Source organism: Papio anubis, unplaced genomic scaffold (genome assembly GCF_008728515.1).
Source record: "Papio anubis isolate 15944 unplaced genomic scaffold, Panubis1.0 scaffold1081, whole genome shotgun sequence".
In the NCBI taxonomy this organism is placed as follows: Eukaryota; Metazoa; Chordata; class Mammalia; order Primates; family Cercopithecidae; genus Papio; species Papio anubis.
This window is the reverse complement of record NW_022159932.1, coordinates 1-25,659: the sequence shown is the minus strand read 5'-3', so window position 1 is coordinate 25,659 and position 25,659 is coordinate 1. Positions and strand designations below refer to the sequence as shown.

Genomic DNA, 25,659 nt, shown 5'->3' with positions numbered 1-25,659 from the left:
TTGACAACAATTACATGTGTTGTCCGGAACTGTAACCCTTCAGGAGCTGGGTCAGCGCCTTGCTGCCTTTAACCCATGGACCCAGATGAAGACATGGATTTCTACAATCTCTGGAAGTATATTGCTTTGGGCACTTGGATTGGGTCTACTTCTTTTGGTGATTCGATGCTCCCTCCATCGCCTCCAAAAACAAAAGAAAACACAAGAACAAATATGGGCTACCTTTTTAGGATTGAGGCAAAACAAAAAAAAAAGGGGGGGGGGGAAATGCAGGGGCCTTTGAAAACAGTATGTTGAGAATAGATAGGGCTCAAGGACAGTATCTCCAATTGAACTTTTAGTGAACTCCCGTAGGCGCCAAGAAGGCGGACAGATAAGGAAGAGCATAGAAACAAAGAATTGAATAGAAGGTTACATGTGGGAAAAGAAAGTTTGTTTTGCATTGCATTCTTTCTGCTGACGTGGGGTTTATGGAGTATAAATAAAGTGAGGCAGAGGCTCTGAGTGTGGCCGCCATGTTCTCTGTGTGTCTTTGTCTTTTGTGTGTTCTTTCATTCTCCACCACCCCCGGCACGGACCCCAACAGTACTGGTACAAAAACAGACACACAGACCAATGGAACAGAATAGAGAACCCAGAAATAAAGCTGCATACCTACAGCCATCTGATCTTCAACAACGCTGACAAAAAATAGACAGTGGGAAAGGACTCCCTATTTAATAAATGATGCTGGGATGGCAGGGTAGCCATATGCAGAATGAAACTGGACCCCATCCTTTCACCATATACAAATATGAACTCAAGATGGATTAAAGTTTTAAATGTAAGACATCAAACTTTAAGAATTGCAAGAGAAATACCTAGGAAACACCATTGTGGACATTGGCCTTGGGAAAGAATTCATGACTAAGTCCTCAAAAGCAATCACAATGAAAAAAAATTGATATGTTAATTAAAATTGATACATTAATTTAGTTACAAATTAAATTAAGAGATTCTGTGTAACAAAAGTAACTGTTAACAAAGCAAACAGACAACCTACAGAATGGGAGGAAGTATTTGCAAACTAGGAATCTGATAAAAGTCTAATATCGTATAAGGTAATTAAACAATTGAACAAACAGAAAAACAATGCCGTTAAAAAGTGGGCAAAAAACACGAACAGACGCATCTCAAAAGACATACAAGTGTCCAATAAACATATGAAAAAATGCTTCACATCACTGACCATCAGAGAAATGCAAACCAAAACCAAAATGGGATACCATCTCACATCAGTCAGAATGGCTATGATAAAAAAGTCAAAAAACAATGGATGATGGCAAGGCTGTGGAGTAAAGGAAACACTTATAGGCTGCTTGTGGGAATGTAAATTATTTCAGCTACTGTGAAAAGCAGTTTGGAGGTTTCTCAAAGAACTTAAAACAGAACTACAATTTGATGTAGCTATCCCATTACTGGGTATATTTCCAAAAGAAAATAAATCATTCTACTAAAAAGACACATGCACTTCTATATTCATTACAACATTATTCACAATGGCAAAGCATTGGAATCAACCCAGATGCTCATCAACAGTAGACTGGATAAAGAAAAGATGGTACAAACACACCAGGAAACACTATGCAGTCATAAAAAAGAATGAAATCTTGTCCTTTGTAGCAACATAGATGCAGCTGGAGTGAATTAATGCAGGAACAGAAGACCAAATGTTGTATATTCTCACTTACAAGAGGGAGTTAAACATCAGTACTCATGGACATAAAGATGGCAACAATAGACACTGGGGACTACTAGATGGGGACTGGAGGGAAGGAAGGGTTGAAAAACAACCTGTTGGGTGCTGTGCTCTCTACTTGGGTGATGGAATTATTTGTACCCCAAGCCTCAGCATCACACAATATACCTGTGTAACAATCCTGCAAACAAAGAACAACAAAAAAGGTAATCCATGTGTGAGATGTGTGAAAACTGAAGTGATGAAATACAGCAGCAAGTGGGGATGTACACCAGAGTCCAAGCTTGATGATAAACAGCGGATTCAGAAGGCTGCCCCCAAGTTCTCAAATGCTCAGGACTTCAAATGCAATTAATTGGAGGGGACTTTAGCAAAGTCACTGCCACTTGCCTTAAATTCATCCTGCCTCTTACTAGGTCTGTCTACGTGGGAATGTAACTTCTTTGGACCTAAATTTTCTTATCTATTGACCAAAGAGATTGGACTAGGTGATTTCCATCACGTCTTCCCACTCTTTGACTTCTTTATAACTTAGTTTGTCTGTTTTGCTGTTTCCAAGGCATGACCATAATAACATCACTGACTTCTGTGCTGCACAATGACAAAGAATTCCCCAACCCAGAGATGTTTGGCCCTGGCCACTTTCTGGATAAGAGTGGCAACTTTAAGAAAAGTGACTACTTCATGCCTTTCTCAGCAGGTAATAGATATTCATTTCCATCTGTCCTTCACGAGACATGATACCTTTTTGGGATTGTTTGACTCTTACATGATGCCTCTGCTAGGGTCTGGCTGAATTGCTTTGCAGATCATTAGCACCGTTCCCTATGCCTATGCGATTTCCCTGCTGTTGAACATCCCCATTATTGGGCCAGATTAATGGGGCTTTGGGGAGTTGATCTAGTTTTTCAAACTGAAAAAGCTAGAGTGTAGGATAATGTAATTCTGCCTCTAGACACATCACTGAGCTACCTAAGAGCTCCTCTTAATGGGTGACACTCATTTAGACGTTTCTCATCTGCCATGAGAAAGGTATCTAATTTCACAATTTTGAATATCTGCCCCATGGTGTCCCTCGCTCCCTAGACTGAGCTGTGGAGATACAAGTATCTGAGAGCAGAGAATGGGCTCTTAAGAGGCTCACTTCTGATTTAGAGAAGTAGACAAGTAAACAGATCATTGTAATATAGTAAGAGGAAGGTTGCCAGAGGGGAAAATACAGGATGTTGGGGAGCTCAGTGGGGGAAGCTGCCTGCTTCCTGCTCATTCATAGGCCCTACCACTTCCAAGGGGAAGGAAACTTAAACTGCCACATTGGAACAGGAAGCAGGATAAGAAGAGAAGGCAGGAAACTTTTACAGAGGTAATGGACCCCAGTAGCAGGACATTTTCTGTAGATCTAGAGGATCAGAACCTGTCAACAAGTTTCAGGGTCAGGAAACCCTGGGAATATGGAAGGATAGTCTGCAATTATTCCAGAGGACCTTGATCTGCCTGCACTCATGATCATACATCTTGGATATTCAATCTCTACAGCTAAAGTGTGTGGTGAGTCTGTGAACATAGAATTCCCTTATTTTTTCTCTAGCTTTTGATCCCAGCTTTGGATCTGGCACTGTATACACTAAGATGTCAAGAACTGAGACCTTCATTTAAGGATCTCACATTTTAGTGGGATAGAAAAATAAATACACAGAGAATAGAATTCTAGGTTATCTATGCTCCAGCGGAAGCATGAATATGATGAGGAAACCTAAAGAGGGTGAGTTTCTATTGACTAGTGATCACAGAAATCCTAAAGAGGAAATGACATGGGACATAAATTCTGAAGGAAGCATATGAGTAGAGCTTTTTAGACAGATGGGACAGCAAGAGATAATGCTTGAAACTTTGTGGTGTGTTGGAGATTGATGAAGAATGGATATGCCTAGAGCTGAGAGTGGAGGAGATAAAGAATGGAAGAAGTGATATAGAATGTCAGCCTGGAAACAGAATGTGAAGAGTCAGGTCAAGCCATTTGGCTCTTATCCAATAGGACAGATGGGTGTCATTTAAAGTCGTAAAGTGAGAGAGTGACATGTTTAGACATGTACTTTTGAAAGCACACTAGGAAAAAATATTTGGCTGAATATTGTGCCAGAGGTACAAAAGGGAACACAGCATATGAGCCTTCTCCTTTCACCCTTCTTCCTCGTGAGTGCATTTCTAGAAAAAGACTGATGGAAACTAGTAGTATCAAAAGAACAGTTATAATGTGGCAATACTTAGTGAAGTGCATGGCATACAGCTGATACTCTATAAATATTTGTTGAGTGAAGGGTACTTAGTAATATAAGATATTAAATAGATAGGAAGTGTATCCATTTTTCTTTTTGTGTATCCAACCTTCCTTCCAGCCATTCTGCCTTCAATCCATCCATCTATTTAATCATTTATCAAATGGTTACTGCATACTTTTTGTGACTGTTCATGACCTAATGTTCAGGGAACAAATCGTCTATGTCTGTTATTTTCAGGAAAACGGATGTGTGTGGGAGAGGGCCTGGCCCGCATGGAGCTGTTTTTATTCCTGACCACCATTTTGCAGAACTTTAACCTGAAATCTCAGGTTGACCCGAAGGATATTGACATCACCCCCATTGCCAATGCATTTGGTCGTGTGCCACCCTTGTACCAGCTCTGCTTCATTCCTGTCTGAAGAAGGGCAGATGGTCTGGCTCCTGCTGTGCTGTCACCTGCAATTCTCCTTTATCAGGGCCATCACCCTCTTCTTTCCCACTATGAGGGATATCTTCTCTGAGTTGTCGACCTACATCTTCCCATTCTCTCAAGATCCAGTGAACAACCTCCATTAAAGAGAGTTTCTTGGGTCACTGTATATATATATCTGCTATTCTCCATACTCTGTAACACTTGTATTGACCACCACATATGCTAATACCTGTCTACTGTGGAGTTGTTAATATGTTATCACTATAAAACAAAGAAAAATGATGAATAAATGACAATTCAGAGCCGTTTATTCTCTGCATGTTCTAGATAAAAAGGATTATTATTTGCTGGGTCCGTTCTTAGATTTCTTTCCTTTGAGTAAAATGGAAGTGAGAAATGAAAGAAAATAGAATGTGAAGAGGCTATGCTGGACTTCATAATGTTAAGCCCAAAAAGGGAGAAAGGTAAGAGGGTAGGAAAGCTGTTTTGGCTGAGAATCACCTAGAATTACTGGAGGTCTGGATTTGGAACAGAAAAACTATGTCCAGGAGCAGCTGTAATCTGTAGGGAAATACTGGAACAATCAGCCATAAGAGGAATGAACACTAAGTGTTTGAATTCATGCTCTGATTTTGTGTTACTGTAAACACAAGATCAAGATTTGGATAATCTTTTTCCTTTGTGTTTCCAACTTAGATCATGTCTAAATATATGCTTTTGTATTGCTAATCATGTGTTAATGACTGTTATTTTTCTCTTCTAAACAAGAGCAAAATCTCCAGAAATCCCCACCAGGTTTTATTTTTTTCATTGTGCACTGCATACTTTTTTTTTTTTAAACTGAACATAAATGCAATGGTAATTAGATGCTACGATCCTGAAATTATTAGCCTTATGTCAACTCTAAAGCTTAAACAAGTGAACAACTCATAGACATCAAATTCTAGTCATCTTTTTTCCTTCCTTCTGTCTTGAAGTGTATGAAATGAGAAGTGACACGTTAACTTTTCCTCAGCTCATCTCCAAGAGAAAGCCATTTATACTTATCGTGCATTTGTAAGATTACACATGTGTGTAGTTTTATAAACACATACATCTATGTCTGTACACATAATATATACACACATGTATATATGAGATTAATAGTGGTTCTTTAATATACTGGCTTTATATGACACACATTATATTATATAACTTGCTGCTTTTTTTTTTTTTTTTTAACTTTTATTTTAGGTTAGGAGGTCCAAACAAGTTTGTTATGTTGGTAAACTCATGTCACAGGTTTTTTTGTACATCTTATTTCATCACTCAGGTACTAAGCCTAGTACTCAGTAGTCATTTTTTTTCTGCTCCTCTCCGTCCTCCCACCCTCCACCCTGATGCTGTCTCTAGTGTCTGTTGTTCCTTTCTTTGTGTTCATGAGTTCTCATCATTTAATGCCCACTTATAAGTGAGAGCATGTGGTATTTGGTTTTCTGTTTCTGTTAGTTTGCTAATGATACTGGCCCCAAATCCATCAATTTTCCTGCAAAAGACATGTTTTGTACTAAACAATATACCAGGAAAACTTCCAAGGTAGTGGAAACATGGGCAAGTCATTTCATTGGGCAGATTACAGAAGAGAAAATGGAAATGGCTATTAAAAGTATTAAAATAGCTTAAAAATAAAAGGGATACATGAAAGCTACATTACTTGTAGTATTAGCAATAAAACAGACATTTCCTTATTTAACCAATAGATAATATAGAGCAACTTTTTCACCAACACTACAATCCCATGACTGTGTTGAGCTTAAAGCAGGGAGTGAGCGATGGTTGTATTAGCAATGTTGCCCAAAGTTGCCCTCCAGGTGGACTAAAGATTCTCTAAGTTAAGTGAAAATCATAGGCATTAATAGTGATAAGAGTCTTATAATACAAAGTCTTTTTCTAATGTTGTGGGAAATGCTGTCAATAGCATGAAGCCGTGAAGCCATCAACTTCTCATTCTGGTTTGCAGTTTGAATGTCTCTGGTTATGGGCATTGGGAGGTTTGGTAAATTTTCTGTGTGCCCCACACATCAGGAATGAGACTCGTCCCTTATAATTAATCTAGTTTCAGATTATAGGGCTTTAGGAACAGAGCAGCTCCCAGTTTTAGTAATTTCATAGAAGAAAATGGGATTAGAGAAATCTAGAAGAATTCAGGATCTAGTCTAGCCTGCAGGTAGATAACAAGAACTAGAAAACAATGTACAAGGCTACCGTCCAATAACAGGTCTAACTTTTCTCTACAAACATATTTTTTCTTTCTACATTGATCACAGAGGAATCTCAGATTTATTGTTTATTTCTTTTTTTTAAACTTTTATTTTAGGTTCAAGTTACATGTACAGGTTTGTTAATAGGGTTAATTTCATGTAACAGGAGTTTGGTATACAGATTATTATTTCATCACACAGGTAATAAGCATAGTACTTGATAGGCAGTTTTTCAATTTTCACCCTCCACCCTCAAGTAGGCCCCAATGTCTGTTATTCCTTTTTTTGTATCCATGTGTTCTCAGTGATTAACTCCCACTTATAAGTGAGAACATGCACTACTTGGTTTTCTGTTCCTATGTTAGTTCTCTTAGAATAATGACGTCCAGTTCCATCCATGTTCCTGCAAAGGACGTGATCTTGTTCTTTTATATGGCTGTGTAGTATTCCTCAGTGTATATGTACACATTTTCTTTATTCAGTATACCATTGATGTGCATTTAAGTTGATTCCATGTTCTTGCTATTGTGAATAGTGCTGCAATGAACATATGTATGCATATGTCTTTATGGCAGAACAATTTATATTCCTTTGGGTAGTATATACCCAGTAATGGGATTGCTGAGTTGAGTGGTAATTGTGTTTTAAGTTCTTTGATTTATCATCAAAGTGCTTTCCAAAGTGGCTAAACTAATTTACATTCCCACCAGGAGTCTATAAGCATTCCTTTTGCTCTGCAGCCTTGCTAGCATGTGTTATTTTTTGACTTTTTATTATGATAGCCATTCTGACTGGAGTGAGATAATATGTCATTGTGGTTTTGATTGGCACTTCTCTAATGGTTAGTGATGTTGGACATTTTTAAATGTTCATTGGCTGTATGTATGTATGTATGACTTCTTTTGAAAAGTGTCTGTTCATGTTCTTTGCCCACTGTTTAATTGGATTGTTTGTTTTTTGCTTTTTAATTTGTTTAAGTTCCTTATGGGTTCTGCATGTTAGACCTTTGTTGGATGCATAGTTTGCAAATATTTTCTCCCATTCTGCAGGTTGTCTCTTTACTTTGTTGGTAGTTTCTTTTGCTGTGGAGAAGCTCTTTAGTTTAATTAGGTCTCATTTGTCAATTTTTGCTTTTGTTGCAATCACTTTTGGCATCTTTATCATGAAAGTTTTGCCAGGCCTTATGTCCAGAATGGTATTTCCTAGATTATCCTCCGAGGTGTTTATAGTTTTAGGTTTTACATATAAGTCTTTAATTCATCTTGACTTTTGTATATGGTGTAAGGAAGGGATCCACTTTCAGTCATCTGCATATGGCTTGCCAATTATTTCTGCACCATTTATTGAAGAGGGAGTCCTTTTCCCATTGCTTGTTTTTGTTGACTTTGTTGAAGATCAGATGGATATAGGTGTGTAGCATTATTTATGGGCTCTGTATGTTGTTCCATTGGTCTATGTGTCTGTTTTTTACCAGTACCATGCTGTTTTTGTTATTGTAGCCTTATAGCATAGTTTGAAGTCAGGTAATGTGATGCCTTCATCTTTGTTCTTTTTGCTTAGGATTGCCTTGGCTATTCAGGTTCTTTTTTGGTTTCATATAAATTTAACATAGCTTTTTTAAATTCTGAGAATAATGTCATTGATAGTTTGATAGCAATAGCCTTGCATCTGTAAATTATGTTGAGTAGTATGACCATTTTAATAACATTGATTCTTCTAATCCATTAGCATAGAATGTTTTTCCATTTGCTTCTGTCATCTCTGATTTCTTTCATCAATGTTTTGTAGTTTTCTTTATAGAGCTCTTTTATTTCCCTGGTTAGCTGTATTCCTAGGTATTGTATTCTTTTTGTGGCTATTGTGAATGGGATTGTGTTCTTGATTTGGCTCTTAGCTTGGATGTTGTTGGTATATAGAAATGCTATGAATTTTTGTACATAAATCTTATATCCCAAAACTTTGCTGAAATTGTTTATCAGATCAAGGAACTTTTGGGAACAGACTTTGGGTTTTCGAGGCATAGAATCATATCATCTGCAGTGATAGATTGACTTCCTGTCTTCCAATTTGGGTGAGTTTTATTTCTTTCTCTTGCCTGATTGCTCTGGCTAGGACTTCCAATACCATGTTTAATAGGAGTGGTAAGAGATGGCAACCTTGCCTTGGTCCCGTTTTTAAGGGAAATGCTTCTAGCTTTTGCTCATTCAGTATATGTGGCTGTGGGTTTGTCATTGATCACTCTTATTCTTTTCTTTCCTTATTCCTCCTTTGTGTTTCTCTTTTGAAATTATTATTGTTTACTAGATAAGATGGCTCTTACTATTTTGATGCATGTTTCTTAAAAGCCTGCTTTGTTGAGGGTTTTTTAACATGAAGGGATGTAGGATTTTATCAAAGGCCTTTTCTGCATATATTGAGATAATCACATAGTTTTTGTTTTTAATTCTGTTTATGCAATGAATCACGTTTGCTGATTTGTGTACATTAAACCAATCTTACATACCAGAGATAAAGCCTAATTGACTGTAGTGGATTAACTGTTTAATGTACTGCTGGATTCAGTTTGCTGGAATTTTGTTGAGGACTTTTGCATCAATGTTCATCAAGAATATTGACCTGAATTTGTGTGTGTTTGTGTGTGTATGTGTGTGTGTGTGTGTGTGTGTGTGCATACCAAGTTTTGATATCGGGATGATGTTGGCCTTAAAGAATGGGTTACCAAGGTATCCCTCCTACTCATTTTTTGGGAATCATTTCCATAGTAATAGTTCCTGTTCTTTATACATCTGGTTGAATTCAGCTATTGATCCATGTGGTCCTGGGCCTTTTTTTTTTTTTTTTTCCTGTAGTTGGTAGGCTTTATATTGCTAATTTAATTTTGGAACCCATTATTGGTTTGTTCAAGGATTTGATTTCTTCCTGGTTCAATCCTGGGAAGTTGTATGTCTCCAGAAATTTGTCTGTTTCTTCTAGGTTTTCTAGCTTGTGTGTGTAGAGTGTTTATGGTAGTCTCTAATGGCTTTTGTATTCTTGTGGGTTTGGTGGTAATGTTACAAGACCAGCTTGGTCGGGGAGACCATAACCCAGCGGCGCTAGAGGAATTAAAGACACACACACAGAAATATAGAGGTTTGAAGTGGGAAATCAGGGGTCTCACAGCCTTCAGAGCTGAGAGTCCCGAACAGAGATTTACCCACATATTTATTAACAACAAGCCAGTCATTAGCATTGTTTCCATAGATATTTGATTAACTAAAAATATCCCTTATGGGAAGTGAAGGGATGGGCCAAAATAAAGGGATGGGTCTGGCTAGTTATCTGCAGCAGGAACATGCCTTTAAGGCACAGATCGCTCATGCTATTGTTTGTGGTTTAAGTATGTTTTTAAGCAGTTTTCCGCCCTGGGCAGGCCAGGTGTTCCTTGCCCTCATTCTGGTAAACCCATAAACTTCCAGTGTGGGTGTTATGGCCATCATGAACATGTCACACACAGTGTTGCAGAGATTTTGTTTATGACCAGTTTTGGGGTCAGTTTATGGCCAGATTTTGGGGGGCCTTTTCCCAATAGTAATGTCCCCTTTATCACTTCTTGTGTTTATTTGGATGTTCTCTTTTTATTAGTGTAGCTAGCTGTCTATTGATCTTATTTATTCTTTCAGAAAACAAACTAGATTCATTGGTCTTTTATATGGCTTTTCATGTCTTGACTTCCTTCAGTTCAGCTCTGATTTTGATTGTTTCTTGTCTTCTGTTAGCTTTCGGGTTGGTTTGCTTATTGTTTTATTGGTTTCTCTAGGTGTGATGTTAAGTTGTTAATTTGATATCTTTCTAATTTTGTTTTGATTTCCAACTCTTATTTTAAATTCAGGGGTACTTGTGCAGGATATGCAGCCTTGTCACATACTTAAATGTCTGCCATGGTGGAGTAGCTGCACAGATATTCCATTACCTAGGTTTAAGCCCAACATACGTTAGCCATTCTTCCTGATGCTTTCCCTCCTCCAACTCCCAACCCTCTGACAGGTCCCAGTGTGTGTGTTTTCCCTTAATGTGTTCAGGTATTCTCACCATTCAGCTCCCGCTTATAAGTGAGAATACAAGGTATTTGATTTTATGTTCCTGTGTTAGTTTGCTGAAGATAACAGCTTCCGGCTCCATCCATGTCCCTGCAAAGGGCAAAATCTCGTGTCTTTTTATGGTTGCATAGTATTCCATGGTGTATATGTACCATATTTTCTTTATCCAGGCTATCATTGATGAACGTTTAGGTTGATTCCTTTTGTTTGCTAATGTGAATAGTGCTGCAATAAACATACACGTGCATGTATCTTTTATTTATTTATTTATTTATTTATTTAATTTTGAGGCAGACTGTCACTCTGTTGCCCAGCTGGAGTGCAGTGGCATGATCTCAGCTCACTGCAACCTCCACTTCCCAGGTTCAAGTGATTCTTCTGCCCCAATCTCCCGACTAGCTGGGATTACAAGCCTGCAATTTCATGCCTGGCTAATTTTTCCGTTTTTTTTTCTGTAGAGACAGGGTTTCACTATGTTGGCCAGGCTGGTCTCAAATTTCTGGCCTTAGGTGATCCACCTGCCTCCCAAAGTGTTGGAATTACAGGCATGAGCCACCACACCTGGCTGGATGTATCTCTGTAATATAATAATTTATATATTTTTGGGTATATGCTCAGTAATGAGATTGCTGGGTCAAATGGCATTTCTGCCTCTAGGTCTTTAAGGAATCACCACACTATTTTCCACAATGGTTGAACTACTTTACACTCCCACCAATGGTGTAAAAGTGTTCCTTTTCCTCCACAATATTGTTAGTATCTGTTGTTTTTTGACTTTTTAATTATAACCCTGCTTACTAGGAGATCCTTTTAACTTTATGATGTGGGCATTTAGCATTAAATGTTTCCCTCTTAATACTGCTTTAGCTGTGTCCCAGAGATTCTGGTATGTTTTATCTTTGTTCTCGTTAGTTTCAAAGAGCTTCTTGATTTCTGCCTTAATTTCATTGTTTACCCAAAATTCATTCAGGAGTATGTTGTTTAATTTCCATGTAATTGTATGATTTTGAGTGATATTCTTAGTATTGATTTATATTTTTATTGCACTGTGGTTCAGGAGTGTGGTTGATGTGATTTTGATTTTTTTTGACTTTGCTGAGAATTGTTTCATCATGAGTTGTGTGGTCTATTTTACTGTATGTGCCATGTGGCAATAAGAATATATATTCTGTTGTTTTGGGGTGGAGCATTCTGTAGATGTCTACCTGGCCCATTTGGTCGTGTGTTGAGTTCTGATTCTAGTTTCTGCTTTGATGATCTGTCTAATATTGTCCGTGGGGTGTTGAAGTTTCCCAATATTATTGTGTAGTTATCTGAGTCTCTTTGCAGGTTTCTAAGAACTTACTTTATGAACTAGGTGCTTCCATATTTGGTACATAAATATTTAGGATAGTCAGGTCTTCTTGTTGAATTGAACCCTTTACCATTATGTAATGCCTTTTTTGTCTTTTTTTGATCTTTATTGGGTTGAAGGCTGTTTTTTCTGTAATTGGAATAGCATCTTCTGCTTTTTTTGGATGTTTTCCATTTGCTTGGTAGATTTTTCTCTGCAAATTTACTTTTTGCCTATGGGTGTCATTGCATGTGAGGTGGAGCTCTTGAAGACAGCATAGTGTTGAGTCTTACTTTTTTATCCAACTTGCCACTCTGTGCCTTTCAATTGTGGCATTTAGCTCATTTACAGTCAAGGTTAATATTGACATGTGCAGGTTTGATCCTGTCATCATATTGTTAGCTGCTTGTTATACAGCCTTTTTGTGTGTGTGTGTGTGATTGCTTCATAGTGTCATGGATCTGTGTTTTTGTGGCACTTTTCTTTCCATATTTAGCACTCCTTTCAGGACCTCTTGTAAGATAGGTCTTGTTGTAACAAATTCTCCTAGCATTTGCTTGTCTGAAAAGGATCTTATTTTTCCTTCACTTATGAAGCTTATTTTGGCTGGATATGAAATTCTTGGTTGGAATTTCTTTTCTTTGAGAATGTTGAATATGAGCCCCACAATTTGGCTTGTAAGGTTTCTGCTAAAAAGTCTACCATTAGCCTGATGGGGTTCCCTTTCTAGGTGACCTGCCTTTAATATTTTTTCTTGCATTTCAACCTTGGAGAATCTGTGTGTCTAGGGAATTGTCATCTTGTATAGTATCTCACAGAGGTTCTCTGCATTTTCTGAATTTGAATGTCAGCCTTTGTAGGTGAGACTGGGGAATTTTCAAGGACAGTATCCTGAAATATGTTTTCCAAGTTGCTTCCTTTGTCTTCTTCTCTTTCAGAGACACCAATGAGACTTAGATTTCATGTTTGATATGAATGGGCTATGTCCCCACCTCAAATCTCATCTTGAATTGTGAGTCCCATAATCCCCATGTATTGTGGAAGGGGCCTGGTGGGAGGTAATTGAATCATGGGGGTTGATTTTTCCCATGCTGTTCTTATGATAGCGCATAAATCTCATGAGATCTGATGATTTTATAAAGGACAATTCCCTTAAATATGTTCTCTTGCCTGTAGTCATATAAGATGTGGCTTTGCTCCTCCTTCACCTTCTGCCAAGATTGTGTGGCCTCCTCAGCCATGAGGAACTGTGAGTCCCTTAAACCTCTTTTTCTTTATAAATTACCCAGTCTTGGTATTTCTTCATAGCAGTATGAAAGTTGACTAATGCAGTAAATTGGTCCTGGAAGTGAAGCACTGCTATTGAGATACCCAAAAATGTAGAAGTGACTTTGAAACTGGATAACAGGCAGAGGTTGGAACAGTTTGGAGGGCTCAGAAGAAGATAGGAAAATGTGGGAATATTTGAAACTTCCTAGAGACTCATTGAATGGCTTTGATAAAAATGCTGATAGAGATATGAACAATAAGGTCCAGGCTGAGGTGGTCTCAGACACAGATGAGGAACTTTTAGGGAACTGGAGTAAAGGCCACTCTTGCTATGCAGAGAGACTGGTGGCATTTTGCCCCTTCCCTAGAGGTCTGTGGAACTTTGAACTTGAGAGAGATGATTTAGTGTATCTGGCAGAAGAAATTCATAAGTGGCAAAGTGTTCAATAGGAAGCAAAACATAAACGTTTGGAAAATTTGCAGCCTGATGATGCAATAGAAAAGAAAATCCCATTTTCCTGGGAGACATTCAAGCCTGCTGTAGAGATTTGCATAAGTAACAAGAGCCAAATGTTAACCACTAAGACAATGGGGAAAAATATCTCCAGGGCATGTCAAAGACCTTTGTGGCAGCCCCTCCCATAACAGGCCCAGAGGCCTAAGAGAAAAAAAAATCATTTCCTAGGCTGGGCCCAGGGTCTCCCTGTTGTGTTCAGTTTAGGAACTTGATGCCCTGTATTCCAGCTGCTCCAGCCATGGCTAAAAGGGGCCAAGGTACAGCTCAGGCTGTGGCTTCAGATGGTGCAAGCCCCAAGCCTTGGCAGCTTCCATGTGGTGTTGAGACTGTGGGTGCACAGAAGTCAAGAATTGAGGTTTGGAGGCTAGGTGTGGTGGCTCATTCCTGTAATCCCAGTGTTTTGGGAGGCCAAGGTAGACAGATCACCTGAAGTTGGGAGTTTGAGACCAGCCTGGCCAACACGGAAAAACCCTATCTCTACTAAAAACACAAAAAAATTAACTGGGTATGGTGGTGGACACCTATAATCCCAGCTACTCGGGAAGCTGAGGCAGGAGGTGGAGGTTGCAGTGAGCCGAGATTGTGCCACTGCACTCCAACCTGGATGACAGAGCAAGACTCCATCTAAAAAAAAAATTGAGATTTGGGAACCTCTGCCTAGATTTCAGAGGATGTATGGAAAGACCTGGATGTCTAGGCAAAATTTACTGCAGGGGTGGAGCCCTAATGGAGAACCTCTGCTAGGGGAGTGCAGAAGGGAAATGTGGAGTGGGCACCCCCACACAAAGTCCCCACCGGGGCATTGCCTAGTGAAGCTGCGAGAAGAGGGCCACCATCTTCCAGACCCCACAATGGTAGATCCACCAACAGTTTGGCTTGTAGTGTGTGCCTGGAAAAGTCACAGATACTCAACACCAGCCTGTGAAAGCAGTCAGGAGAGGGGTTCTTGCCTGCAAAGCCACAGGGGTGGAGCTGCCCAAGACCATGGACACCTATCTCTTGCATCAGTGTGACCTGGATGTGAGTCACAGAGCTAAGAAGATCTTTTTTGAGCTTTAAAATTTGACTGTCCTGCTGGATTTCAGACAGATTTGATTCCAAATCAAATAGGGAATGCTTCTTCTCAGCACCAACAGACCTCAGTATTTATCTAAATGAGTTGAAAACTTATTTCTACACAAAAACCTGCACATGAATGATTTTAACAACTTTTTATTTGTCTTTGCCAATACTGGAAGCAACCAACATGTCTTTCAATAGGTGAATATAAAAGTAGTAAATCCATATAATGGAATATTACTTATTATTTAAAAAAAATGAGCTGTCAAGCCATGAAAAGACATGGGGGAAACATATGTATACCAGTAACTGAAATAAACTAACCTGAAATGTAACTATTGTAATGGGATTACTTCTTCTATTTATTTTTGATTGTTCACTGTTGGCACATAGAAATGCTACTGATTTTTGTGTGTTGATTTTGTATCCTGCAACTTTACTGAATTGTCAGTTCTAACAGTTTTCTTGGGAAGTTTTTAGACTTTTCCAAATATGTGATTATATCTTCTGCAAACAAGAGTAATTTGACTTCTTCCTTTCCAATTTGGATGCCCTTTATATCTTTCTGTTGTCTGATTGCTCCAGCTAGGACTTCCAGTACTATGTTGAATAATGGTGGTGACAGTGGGCATCTTTGTCATGTTCCAGGTCATAGAGGAAAGGCTTTCAGTTTTCCCCATTCAGTATGATACTAACCATGAGTCTATCATACATGGCTTTTATTATGTTGAAGTATGTTCCTTCTATCCCCAGGTTTTTGAGGGCTTTTATCATGAAGTGATGTTGAAATGTATCGAATGCTTTTTCAGCATAAATTGAAATAATCATATCACTCTTATCCTTTATTCTATTGGTATGTCACATTGACTAATTTGTGTTAATTAAACCATCCTTGCATCCCAGTGATAAATCCAACTTAGTCATTATGCATCATCCTTCTAATGTATCATTGATTTTGGTTTGCTAGTGTTTTGTTGAGGATATTTGCATCAATATTTATCAGAGATATTAGCCTCTAATTTTCTTTTTTTGTCTGGTTTTGGTGTCAGGGTAATACTGGCCTTGTAGAATGAGTTTGGAAGTATTTCCTCCTCCTCCTCTTCTGTTTTTCAGATTAGTTTAAGTAGGATTTGTATTATTCTTCTTTAAATGTTTGGTAGAATTCAGCAGTGAAGCCACTAGGTCCTGGGTTTATCTTAACTGAGAGATTTTTTCTTAAGGCTTTGGTCTTGTTCCTTGTTACTAGTCTGCTCAGGTTTTGGTTTTCTTCATGGTTCAATCTTGGTAGCTTGTATGTGTCTGGAAAATTGTCAATTTCTTCTAGATTTTCCAATTTATTGGCATGTAGTTGCTCATAGTAGCCACTAATGATCCTTTGAATTTCTGCAGTATCAGTTGTAATGTCTCCTTTTTCATCTCTGATTTTATTTATTTGTATTTTCTCTCCTTTTTTCTTAATCTGGCAAAAGGTTTGTCAATTTTGTTTAACTTTTCAAAAAACAAATGTCCTGTTGCATTGATTTTTTGTATTGTTTTTAAATTTCAATTTTATTTATTTCTGCTCTGATCTTTATGATTTCTTTTTTTCTATTAATGTTGGATTGGTTAGCTCTTGCTTTACTTATTTATTTATTTATTTTTATTATACTTTAAGCTCTAGGGTACATGTGCACAACGTGGTTTGTTACATATGTACACATGTGCCATATTGGTGTGCTGCACCTATTAACTCATCATTTACATTAGGTATATCTCCTAATGCTATTCCTCCTGCTTACTCCCTGCCTACAATAGGACTCGGTGTGTGATGTTCCCCTTCCTGTGTCCAAGTGATCTCATTGTTCAATTCCCACCTTTGAGTGAGAACATGTGGTGTTTGGTTTTCTGTTCTTGTGATAGTTTGCTGAGAATGAAGGTTTCCAGCTGCATCCATGTCTCTACAAAGGACACAAACTCATCATTTTTTATGGCTGCATAGTATTCCATGGTGTATATGTACCACATTTTCTTAATCCAGTCTGTCACTGATGAACACTTGGGTTGATTCCAAGTCTTTGCTATTGTGAATACTGCCACAATAAACATATGTGTGCATGTGTCTTTATAGCAGCATGACTTATAATCCTTTGGGTATATCCCCAGCAATGGGATGGCTGGGTCAAATGGTATATCTAGTTCTAGATCCTTGAGGAATCACCACACTGTTTTCCACAATTTTTGAACTAGTTTACAGTCCCACCAACAGTGTAAAAGTGTTCCTATTTCTCCACATCCTCTCCAGCACCTGTTGTTTCCTGATTTTTTAATGATTGCCATTCTAACTGGTGGAGATCGTATCTCATTGTGGTTTTGATTTGCATTTGTCTGACGGCGAGTGATGATGTGCATTTTTTCATGTGTCTGTTGGCTGTATGAATGTCTTCTTTTGAGAAGTGTCTGTTCATATCCTTTGCCCACTTTTTGATGGGTTTGTTTTTTTCTTGTAAATTTGATTGAGTTCTTTATAGGTTCTGGATATTAGCCCTTTATCAGATAAGTAGATTGCAAACATTTTCTCCCATTCTGTAGGTTGCCTGTTCACTCTGATGGTAGTTTCTTTTGCTGTGCAGAAGCTCTTTAGTTTAATTAGATCCCATTTGTCAATTTTGGCTTTTGCTGCCATTGCCTTTGGTGTTTTAGACATGAAGTCCTTGCCCAGACCTATGTCTTGAATGCTATTACCTAGATTTTCTTCTAGGGTTTTTAAGGTTTTAGGTCTAACATTAAATCTATAATCCATCTTGAATTAATTTTTGTATAAGGAGTAAGGAAAGGATCCAGTTTCAGCTTTCTACTTATGGCTAGCCAATTTTCCCAGCACCATTTATTAAATAGGGAATCCTTTCCCGATTTCTTGTTTTTGTCAGGCTTGTCAAAGATCAGATGGCTGTAAATGTGTGGTATTATTTCTGAGGGCTCTGTTCTGTTCCATTGGTCTATATCTCTGTTTTGGTATCAGTACCATGCTGTTTTGGTTACTGTAGTCTTTTAGTATGGTTTGAAATCAGGTAGCGTGATGCCTCCAGCTTTGTTCTTTTGATTTAGGATTGTCTTGGCAATGAGGGGTCTTTTTTGGTTCCATATGAACTTTAAAGCAGTTTTTTTTCCAATTCTGTGAAGAAAGTCATTGATAGCTTAAAGGGGATTGCATTGAATCTATAAATTATCTTGAGCAGTATGGCCATTTTCACAATATTGATTCTTCCTATCCATGAGCATGGTGTGTCTTTCCATTTGTTTGTGTCCTCTTTTATATCACTGAGCATTGGTTTGTATGTCTCCTGGAAGTGGTCCTTGTATATTGGATTCCTAGGTATTTTATTCTCTTTGAAGCTATTGTGAATGTGAGTTCATTCAAGATTTGGCTCTCTGTTTGTGTGTTACCAATGTATAAGAATGCTTGTGATTTTTGCAAATTGATATTGTATCCTGAGACTTTGCTGAAGTTGCTTATCAGCTTAAGGAGATTTTGGGCTGAGACAATGGGGTTTTCTTAATATATAATCTTGTCATCTGCAAACTGGGACAATTTGACTTCTTCTTTTCCTAACTGAATACCCTTGATTTCTTTTTCTTGCCTGACTGCCCTAACCAGAACTTCCACCACTATGTTGAATGGGAGTGGTGAGAGAGGGCATCCCTGTCTTGTGCCAGTTTTCAAACGCAATGCTTCCAATTTTGCCCATTGAGTATGATATTGGCTGTGGGTTTGTCATAAATAGCTGTTATTATTTTGAGATATGTTCCATCAATACCGAATTTATTGAGAGTTTTTAGCATGAAGGGCTGTTGAATTTTGTCCAAGGTCTTTTCTGCATCTATTGAGATAATCATGTGGTTTTTGTCTTTGGTTCTGTTTATGTGCTGGATTACATTTATTGATATACGTATGTTGAACCAGCCTTGCATCCCAGGGATGAAGCCCACTTGATCATGGTGGATAAGCTTTTTGATGTGCTCCTGAATTCATTTTGCCAGCATTTTATTGAGGATTTTTGCATCGATGTTCTTCAGGGATATTGGTCTAAAATTCTCTTTTTTTGTTGTATCTCTGTCAGGCTTTGGTATCAGGATGATATTGGCATCATAAAATGAGCTGGGGAGAATTCCCTCTTTTTCTATTGATTGGAATACTTTCAGAAGGAATGGTACAAACTCCTCCTTGTACTTCTGGTAGAATTCGACTGTGAATCTGTCTGGTCCTGGACTTTTTTTGGATGGTAGGCTATTAATTATTGCCTCAATTTCAGAACCTGCTATTGGTCTATTCAGGGATTCAACTTCTCCCTAGTTTAGTCTTGGGAGAGTGTAAGTGTCCAGGAAATTATCCATTTCTTCTATGTTTTCTAGTTTATTTGCGTAGAGGTGTTTATAGTATTCTCTGATGGTAGTTTGTATTTCTGTGGGGTCAGTGGTGATATCCCCTTTATCATTTTTTATTGCATCTATTTAATTCTTCTCTCTTTCCTTTTTTATTAGTCTTGCTAGCAATCTATCAATTTTGTTGATCTTTTCAAAAAACCAGCTCCTGGATTCAATGAGTTTTTGGAGGGTTTTTTGTCTGCTCTGATTTGAGTTATTTCTTGCCTTCTGCTAGCTTTTGAATGTGTTTGCTCTTGCTTCTCTAGTTCTTTTAATTGTGATGTTAGACTGTCAATTTTAGATCTTCCCTGCTTTTGTGGACATTTAGTGCTATAAATTTCCCTCTACACACTGCTTTCAATGTGTCCCAGTGATTCTGGTATGTTGTATCTTTGTTCTCATTGGTTTCAAAGAGCATCTTTATTTCTGCCTTCATTTCGTTTTGTACCCAGTAGTCATTCAGGAGCAGGTTGTTCAGTTTCCATGTAGTTGAGCGATTTTGATTGAGTATCTTAGTCCTGAGTTCTAGTTTGATTGCACTGTGGTCTGAGAGACAGTTTGTTGTGATTTCTGTTCTTTTACATTTGCTGAGGAGCACTTTACTTCCAACTATGTGGTCAATTTTGGAATAAGTGTGATGTGGTGCTGAGAAGAATGTATATTCTGTTGATTTGGGGTGGAGAGTTCTGTAGATGTCTATTAGGTCTGCTTGGTGCAGAGTTGAGTTCAATTCCTGGATATCCTTGTTAACTTTCTGTCTCGTTGATCTGTTTAATGTTGACAGTGGGGTGTTAAAGTCTCCCATTATTATTGTATATGAGTCTGTTTGTAAGTCTCTAAGGACTTGCTTTATGAATCTGGGTGCTCCTATATTGGGTGCATATATATTTAGGATAGTTAGCTCTTCCTGATGAATTGATCCCCTTACCATTATGTAATGGCCTTCTTTGTCTCTTTTGATGTTTGATGGTTTAAAGTCTGTTTTATCAGAGACTAGGATTGCAACCCCTGCTTTTTTTGTTGTTGTTTTCCATTTGCTTGGTAGATCTTCCTCCATCCCTTTAGTTTGAGCCTATGTGTGTCTCTGCGTGTGATATGGGTCTCCTGAATACAGCACATTGATGGGTCTTGACTCTTTATCCAATTTGTCAGTCTGTGTCTTTTAATTGGACCATTTAGTCCATTTACATTTAAAGTTAATATTGTTATGTGTGAACTTGATCCTGTCATTATGATATTAGCTGGTTATTGCTCCTTAGTTGATGCAGTTTATTCCTAGCATCAAAGGACTTTAAATGTTGACATGTTTTTGCAATGGCTGGTACCTGTTGTTCCTTTCCATGTTTAGTGTTTCCTTCAGGGTCTCTTGTAGGGCAGGCCTGGTGGTGACAAAATCTCTAAGCATTTGCTTGTCTCTAAAGGATTTTATTTCTCCTTCACTTATGAAACATACTTTGGCTGGATATGAAATTCTGGGTTGAAAATTCTTTTCTTTAAGAATGTTGAATATTGGTCTCCACTCTCTTCTGGCTTGGAGAATTTCTGCTGAGAGATGTGCTATTAGTCTGATGGGCTTCCCTTTGTGGGTAACCCGACCTTTCTCTCTGGCTGCCCTTCACGTTTTTTCCTTCATTTCAACTTTGGTGAATCTGACAATTATGTGTCTTAGAGTTGCTCTTCTTGAGAAGTATCTTTGTGGTGTTCTCTGTATTTCCTGAATTTGAATGTTGGTCTGCCTTACTAGGTTGGGGAAGTTCTCCTGGATGATATCCTGCAGAGTGTTTTCCAAGTGGGTTCTATTTTCCCTGTCACTTTCAGGCACACCAATCAGACGTAGATTTGGTCTTTTCACACAATCCCATATTTCCTGGAGGCTTTGTTCGTTTCTTTTTACTCTTTTTTCTCTATACTTCTCTTCTGATTTCTTTTCATTCATTTGATCTTCAATCGCTGATACTCTTTCTTCCAGTTGATTGAGTTGGTTACTGAAGCTTGTGCATTTGTCACGTAGTTCTTGTGTTATGGTTTTCATCTCTATCAGTTATTTTAAGGACTTCTCTACATTGGTTATTCTTGTTAGCCATTCATCAAATCTTTTTTCAAGGTTTTTAGTTTCTTTGTGCTGAGTATGCAGTTCCTCTTTTAGCTCTGAGAAGTTTGATCAACTGAAGCCTTCTTCTCTCAACTTGTCAAAGTCATTCTCCATCCAGCTTTGTTTAGTTGCTGGCAATTATCTGCATTGCTTTGGAGGGGGAGATGCACTGTGATTTTTTGAATTTCCAGCTTTTCTGCACTGCTTTTTCCCCATCTTTGTGGTTTTATCTGCCTTTGGTCTTTGACGATGGTGATGTACTGATGGGGTTTTGGTGTGGGTGTCTTTTCTGTTTGTTAGGTTTCCTTCTAACAGTCAGGATCCTCAGCTGCAGGTCTGTTGGAGTTTGCTTGAGGTCCACTTCAGACCCAGTTTGCCTGGTATCAGCAGTGGAGGCTGCAGAAGATAGAATATTGCTGAAAAGCGAGTGTTGCTGTCTGATTCTTGCTCTGGATGCTTCGTCTCAGGGGTGTACCCAGCCGTGTGAGGTCTGAGGTATGAGGTGTCAGTCTGCACCTAGTGGGGGATGTCTCCCAGTTAGGCTACTCAGGGGTCAGGGAGCCACTTGAGCAGGCAGTCTGTCCATTCTCATATCTCAACCTCCATGCTGGGAGATCCACTACTCTCTCTTTTTTTTGGGGGGGGTGGTTTATTCATTTATTTAATTATTTTAAGTTATACAAACTGATTACCATAAGTACGGTCAACTGTTTTTATTTTTACGTTGTGTGTGTTGGAAAAATGCTAAAACATCAGTCTACAATGCTATATATTGTTATTAAAGATTAATCCAACCAGCAACCCAAGGACATATAAGCAATGTCTACTATTGCATCAGAGCACTTGGCAGGAAAGGCCTAGCCACAGGGAACGTTAGAAACTACAGAAGCATTGCAGAGAAGAGAAGAACACTGAAGAGGGAAAGATAAGTTGGGCTCTCACAATCATGCATTTTTTTTAGCAACACAAAATTAAAAACCACATCTAATACACTTTCTCTATACTTTAGTGGTTGACACAAGTGACTCAAATATCCTAAGGGTACAAGGAACAGCCTAAAAATAGCTGTTTTAAAGTTTGTCTCTAAGATTATGGTACTGGAGGGGAGGAGGGGAACAATCAATTTGCAGTAACAAGTAAGAAGAGAGCTGTTACCACTCCAGACATTCCTGTTTGTGTCCAGTCTCTGGTGGGAAATCAGTTTACTCAGCATGCCTCTTAGCTCCTGGGATTTTAGCTTGAATCTTTGCCACAACAGCATTTATGTGAGTCCTCACAAGTCCCAGATATTGGTCAATCTGTGCCTGGTGCTTAACATACACTACAGGTAGAGTAAACATTGAAACCACAGCCATGAGCAGGAGGGTCATGCCATTGAAGAGAGCACCAACCTAGGTCAGGAGCCACATCAGGACTGCAAATTTTAAGGAATCCACCAGGTCCTGGACAAGGAAGAGCCTCTTCAGTTCCTTAAGTGTGCTGTTCACGTAGAACTGCAGGCAGTCCATGTACTTCTGAATCTGCTCCTGAGAAAGAGTGATCTCAAGCTCCAAGTAGGCCTTGAAAGGGTGGCTCTCTTTGGTTTTCTGCACAGCTTGCAAAACAGTTTTGTAGATGCGGAAACTGATGGTGGCTGAGAGCGCGGCCAGGGCCAGGTAGGCCATGACGCTCACCACACTGAACTGGGTCAGGGAGAAGAGCAGCAGCAGGAAACTCCCAAACACAATGCCCGTCTGCTTGATGTCCCACCAGTACAGCAGGTTAATAGTCTGATTTTCCAGTTGCTCCACACACAGTCCATCTTGGTGGAATCGGCAGTGACCTGCATTGTGCGGGCTTTGGGGGCTCGCTGTGTCTCTCCTCGTGGGTGCCAAGTGTGCACTCAAGCACTGGTGCCTGACTGCTGTGGCTGGGCTTGCCATGGTGGCATGGATGTGGAGAGACTTAGGCTGCACCAGGCGGTGCGCGGCCCCACTGCTCTCTTCAAAGCTGTCAGACAGGGATATTTATCTCTGCCAAGGTTTCTACTGCTTTTTGTTTAGCTATACCCTGTCCCCAGAGGTAGAGTCTATAGAGACAGGCAGACCTCCTTGAGCTGCAGTGGGCTCCACCCAGTTTGAGGTTCCTGGCAGCTTTTTTTACCTACTTAAGCCTCAGCAATGGCAGGCGCCCCTCCCCTAGCCTCGCTGCCGCCTTGCAGTTAGATCTCAGACTGCTGTGCTAGCAATGAGGGAGGCTCCGTGGGTGTGGGACCCTCTGGGCCAGGTGTGGGATATAATCTCCTGGTGTGCCCTTTGCTAAGACCCTTGGTAAAGCGCAGTATTAGGGTGAGAGTTACCCGATTTTCCAGCTGTAGTGTGTCTCACTTTCCTTTGGCTAGGAAAAGGAATCCCTTCCCCCTTGCGCTACCCAGGTGAGGTGATGCCTCACCCTGCTTCAGGTCTCACTGGTCGGGCTGCCCCCGTGGACCAGCACCAACTGTCCGACATGCCCCAGTGAGATGAACCCGGTACCTCAGTTGAAAAATGCAGAAATCACCCGTCTTTTGTGTCACTCATGCTGGGAGCTGGAGGCTGGAGCTGTTCCTATTTGGCCATCTTGGGGGTGCCCCCTACTTATTTTTTAAGGTGCGTTATTAGATTTCTTTTCTGAAGTTTTTCCTGTTTGTGATGCAAGCAGTTATAGCTGTGAACTCCCTCTTTGTACTCCTTTTGCTGCATTCCATAGGTTTTTGTATGTTATGTTTCCTTTTTTTTTTCATGAATTTTTTCAATTTCTTTCTTAATTCTTAATTGACCTGCTGGTCTTTCAGGAGTGTGTTGTTTAATTTCCATGTATTTGTATAGTTTCCAAAATTTCTTGTTATTAATTTCTAGATTTTTTTATTTTTTATTTATTTTTTTTCTTTTTGAGATGGAGTTTTGCTCTTGTTGCCCAGGCTGGAGTGCAATGACATGATCTCGGCTCACCACAACATGTGCCTCCTGAGTTCAAGTGATTCTCCTGCCTCAGCCTCTCAAGTAGCTGGGATTATGTGCATGCACTACCACATCTGCCTAATTTTTGTATTTTTAGTAGCAATTGAGTTTCTTCCTGTTGGTCGGACTGGACACAAACTCCCGACCTCAGTTGATCTGCTCACCTCAGCCTCCCAAAGTGCTGGGGTTACAGGCATGAGACACTGCATCTAGCCGATTTCTAGTTTTATTCCATTGTAGTCAGAGAAGATGCTTGATATTATTTCAGTATTTGTGTGTGTGTGTGAGAGGGAAACATTACATTTCTTCCTATCTAGGACATGGAGCTGGTGCAGCCCACTCGCCCTTTACAGAGACATCAATGAATCTTACCAGAAGCTCCTCTCAGCCGTACTCATCAAACCCCATGCCTATGCTCATCACTGAGGTATTTATGGTCAAGCCAGCTTTACCCGGCTGTGGCTCTGCATCCCCAGAGAACACGAAGCTCAGGGAACTGGGTACTCCAATGTCCAGCCTATCACTTGAAACAACAGAGAACATCTCACAGTGAACAAAGATCCACTACATACCCATCTGCTTGTGCCACAGCTGGTTCTTACCTGTAAGTGCCATCTACTTGTTTGTAAGTTGAATCAGATAGTTTAATATAAAATCTGTTGACAAAGGGCATAGGGCTGTAGAAGAAAAGCCCAAAGACCTTACCCAATATACACTACAGTCACACCCCATAGGAAGGGAGAGAAGGATAAAGGAAAAGAAAAAAATAAGAAAAGAAAAAATTCTATCCACGGAAAAATAATTTCAAAAATTAAAAGTGGCAGCCTCTCCAAATGAGAAGGAACCATCATAAGAATTCTGACACCATGAAATAACAGAACGTTGTAAACCACCAAAGGACCATGCTAGCTCCCCAGAAATGAACTCTAAGCAAAATGGGAACTCAGAAATGACATACAAAGGATTCAAAATATAGATTGCAAAGAAGATCAAAGAAATTCAAGACAAAATTAAAAATTATCGCAAAAAAACTACCAAAGCAATCTGGGAAATGAAGAAAAAGATACACATCTTTAAAAAATCAATCAGAATTCTGGAATTGAAAAATTCTCTCAAAGAATTTCAGAATACAATGGAAAGATTTATCAATAGACTAGACCAAGCCAAAGAAAGAATTTCAGGGTTTGAAGACCAGCCTTTGAACTAGCCCAGTCAGATAGAAAAAAAGAAAAATAGTTTTAAAA

General features: G+C 39.2%; 1 protein-coding gene and 1 pseudogene across 2 annotated transcripts; one reads left to right on the top strand and one right to left on the bottom strand.

Annotated features, from left to right (window-relative positions):
* Positions 1-1,747: 1,747 nt before the first annotated feature.
* Positions 1,748-5,577, top strand: LOC116272457 (cytochrome P450 2C18-like). Its single transcript, XM_031661220.1, has 2 exons — positions 1,748-2,438; positions 4,255-5,577. The coding sequence occupies exons 1-2, from the start codon at positions 2,300-2,302 to the stop codon at positions 4,434-4,436; spliced, it is 321 nt and encodes a 106-aa protein (XP_031517080.1). The 5' UTR covers positions 1,748-2,299; the 3' UTR covers positions 4,437-5,577.
* Positions 5,578-22,087: 16,510 nt separating this feature from the next.
* On the bottom strand, positions 22,088-23,280 carry LOC100998178 (annotated as a pseudogene). Its single transcript, XR_002519848.2, has one exon. The product of XR_002519848.2 is annotated as a reticulon-1-A-like (transcript).
* Positions 23,281-25,659: the final 2,379 nt, after the last annotated feature.

Excerpts from the sequence above, each read along its gene's own strand:
- LOC116272457 (XM_031661220.1), top strand. The coding sequence starts at position 2,300 with ATGACCATAATAACATCACTGACTTCTGTGCTGCACAATGACAAAGAA. Across the intron at positions 2,439-4,254 it reads CTTCATGCCTTTCTCAGCAG|GAAAACGGATGTGTGTGGGA; the intron begins GTAATAGATATT and ends TGTTATTTTCAG.